This window comes from Crocuta crocuta, unplaced genomic scaffold (genome assembly GCF_008692635.1).
Source record: "Crocuta crocuta isolate KB4526 unplaced genomic scaffold, BGI_CrCroc_1.0 scaffold289, whole genome shotgun sequence".
Lineage (NCBI taxonomy): Eukaryota > Metazoa > Chordata > Mammalia > Carnivora > Hyaenidae > Crocuta > Crocuta crocuta.
The window spans coordinates 1,409,652-1,412,905 of NW_027533264.1; the positions used below are offsets into that span (position 1 = coordinate 1,409,652).

Genomic DNA, 3,254 nt, shown 5'->3' on the forward strand with positions numbered 1-3,254 from the left:
CCCCCCCCCCCCGCATCTCTGCCTCCTTCAGAGTGGTGTGGCGGTGTGGCTCATGATGCAGACAGGCCAGGCAGGGGGGCTGCAGCGCCTCCACCCTGGAAGGGAGAATGGGAAAGGCGCTCCTTTCCTGCTCTTACTTCCCGGCTGGAAGAGACACTGAACACGAGGACTAATTCCAACAGGTTGGAAGGCCAGGGTGTGCCTGCTCTTGGCACTGGGGCCGGGGGTCCCTGTTGCCAGATTTAGGGTTCGCTCCCGAATGATTCAGCCCTTGCACCCCTCACACCCTCCCCTCTACTCCTAGATCTGCTCGGCCCTTACACCTCTGCTCCTGAGCTCCTGCAGAATCAGTCGCTGCCACCATTCTCGGAGCCCCAGCTGAGTGGCAGACGCCTACTCCCCGTATCTCATTTAATCCGCACAACCCTGGGAATTTGTTTTGCTTTTATCATTTCCCATTTACAGAAGAGGAAACCAAGTCTCTGAGAGGCTGGGTAATTCACCTGAGAGCTCACAGCCCAGAGGAACCTCACAGAGCTGCTATGAGGCTTAGATGAGATAGTGCCCATCACACAGAAAGGCCTTCTCCAATGGGCTTCATTGTTACTATTACTATTAGTATTAACATCCCGTGATGGAGCTGCGAGCAGCCTCAGATCTTCCTCCAGAGCTGGGACTCCCTACTGACGGAGTAGGTCTGTTCTTGAGAAGCCTGGGGTGGTGGGGCCAGGAAACAGCTGAATTGCTAGGCATGGGGATCACGTGGGTGACCCGAACTCCCTTGACACTGTGGGTGTCCGCCAGGGTGGCAGGAATTCCCTCGGACCCACCTTTCAACGCCCACCCCCACAAGGCTTTATTTATTGATTTTACTTTTAACTCATATGATGAAGAGTTTAAAAGATTTCCGCCCTGAAACAGCTGGTTTTCCATCTCTAAAAATAAGAACACTCCACTACCTAGCCCGGACGACAACATGTTAGCACACACTTCAATATCGTCATGTCCCCAGTCCAAAGCGAAATGTCCCCAGCTGTCCCGAAATTGCCTTTTCCGGCTGCTCTGTCTGTCCAGACTGGGCACACGTGCTGTATTTGGCTTCTCTGTCCTTTAAGACTCCTTTAATCCAGACCATGGCTTTCTCCTTGCTACCGACTTACTGAGACAGGGCCAGTGGTCCAGTAGAAGGTTCCTTTCTGGGTCTCTCTGATGACATCCTCCTGGCTAGTTTCCATGACCAGAGTATGTCAGATGTGACATTCTTCACATCAGCGGGCATGTATCTGAATGTCCCGCCGTTAATGATTCTAGCGTGGATGTAGAAGGGGTGACAGTATGATGTCACTACTGTTAAGTCATGTTTTCCTCTTGCCAGCCAGGGCATGTCCTGCTCCCCATGACCTCCAGTTGCCACGTGATTTTTGACACAATTAATGGATAAGCCTTGCCTGGATCAGTCATTTATTTGGGAAAAAGAAATGTTGACTTTTAAATTCTCTGATTCCTTTAACATTGATGAGAGCGATACTTTTCTAGAGAGTTCCATTTAGGATTTCCCTGATACAGTGCCTTATGGAAAGGCAGAGTAAATGCTTCATTCATTCTCTTTAATTACCTGTTTTAAAGTAAGGATTCATTGAACAGCCACCTCAGCAGTGACAAATTTCCAACTTTCTCTTCCAGAAAGTTAGTCCATTAGGGACAAATGGATTTTAAAGATTCAGTATCTCAATCAACTGAAATTATTCTTTGTGATGCTTAGACTGTCTCACAATTTTGGTCAATGGAGGCTCTTTGAAGCTGGGCCCTGTGTTCTTATAACATGACCTCCTTAATCTTTAAAAGCTTTCTTGTTTTCTGGTACAAAATGTCCCACATTCACCTCTACCTTCCCTGCTCTGGACCTGGAATTAGCCACTTCTCCAAGGAGCCCTGACTCCTTTTAGCAGACATTGATATTTAGAAGCTAAAATCTGAGCACCATTTGAAATATATGGCACATCCTTTATCATATTGGGTGTTCAGGCCACACCAACGGGGCCACTGCTTTGTGGCCCAGTAGGAACCACCTAGGAGCCAGTCTCTCCACCGGGCAGCCCCAACCCCACCCCCCGCACCCCGGGACTGCCCTGGGAGGACGATGCGGGAGGACACTGGAGGCGAGCTGTCAGGGACACACTGGGAACCTCAGGAGCCTTTCCCTTCTAGTGGTGCAGATTCTAGTGGAAGGAGGCCTTCCCGGCCTCAGTTCTTAAGATCTTAGGGAGGCGCAAGCTCCCAGTTAGGTCAGCTCGGGAAGCAGGTGCCCAAGGAATTGCCGGGTCTGTGCTGAAGCCTGGGCCGGCCCCTGACTCCCTCCCTCTCGGCAGCAGAGGACCCCACCCAGTGCCCGGCCATGGCCCCTCAGGCTCTCAGGTCCCACGCTGCTCTTCTTCCTCCTGTGGCCCTTCATCGTCCAGTGGCTCTTCCGACAGTTCCGGACCCAGAAGAGGTGACTCTCGGTGGAGGGGTCTGTAGCCAACTGAGGTGGCTATGAGCTCCCTGTCCTGCTGTGCCCTGAGCCTTTCTAGGGTTTAGGAGAACAGCATTAACTCTGTCCCCCCACCACTCAGGGTTTGCCTTTGCACCGCTCCCTTATTGCGGGGGCCATTTAAGAGCCCATCCTTCCCCGCGGCTTCACATGGACACCTCCTCTCCCGCCCAAACACCCAGGCTCCCTGGTGAAGGTGCAAGAGTGGTGCACGTCTCCGGTTCAGAGTTGGCCGTGACTCGGGGGCGGGGCTGCCGGGTCTCAGCCTCCGCCCTCTGGGTCACCTGACTCTTCTCCCACCCCAGCCTCTCCCGGTGGAGGCCCAGCTCTTGGGCAAGTTGGGACTTGGGCCGGGGCCTGGAAGAATGATTGGCTGAGAGGCTGTGGGAGGGAGGCCAGGAGGCCCGGCCGAGTTGGGGGGAGGGGAGTGCCTGGCTCCCTCCCTCTGCACACACACACACTCAGGACGTCTTCACGGAAGATTCACTAACAAATGTTTCACTAAATAAAATAAGACCTTGACCTTCTGCCTTCTGGGTCCCCACGGAGCGAGGCGGGAAGACGGGTCCGGGCGCGCAAGGCACAAGTCTCTTCCCTGCCCCTCCCCCAGTGTCCCCGAGGATGGTCCCGAGAGGCCGGAGGTTTTCCCTCCTCCCGGGGCAGGAGAGGGGAGCAGTGGGGCCCTGGGCCCGGAGAGGGCGGGGGCGGGGGCGGGCAGGGGAGG

At 54.3% G+C, this 3,254-nt stretch overlaps 1 protein-coding gene across 19 annotated transcripts in view; it reads left to right on the forward strand.

Annotated features, from left to right (window-relative positions):
- The window catches only part of ACBD4 (acyl-CoA binding domain containing 4), a 6,465-nt gene extending 3,408 nt beyond the window's left edge, over positions 1–3,057 (forward strand). For 5 of the 19 annotated variants that reach the window (XM_077747727.1, XM_077747742.1, XM_077747728.1 and 2 more), the window contains 2 exons: positions 2,370–2,491; positions 2,613–3,057. In XM_077747727.1, coding sequence (XP_077603853.1) covers positions 2,370–2,491; positions 2,613–2,818 — 328 coding nt within the window. In that variant the 3' untranslated portion in view covers positions 2,819–3,057. The other 14 variants (XM_077747738.1, XM_077747739.1, XM_077747747.1 and 11 more) reach the window with 9 other exon arrangements.
- The last annotated feature ends 197 nt before the right edge of the window (positions 3,058–3,254 follow it).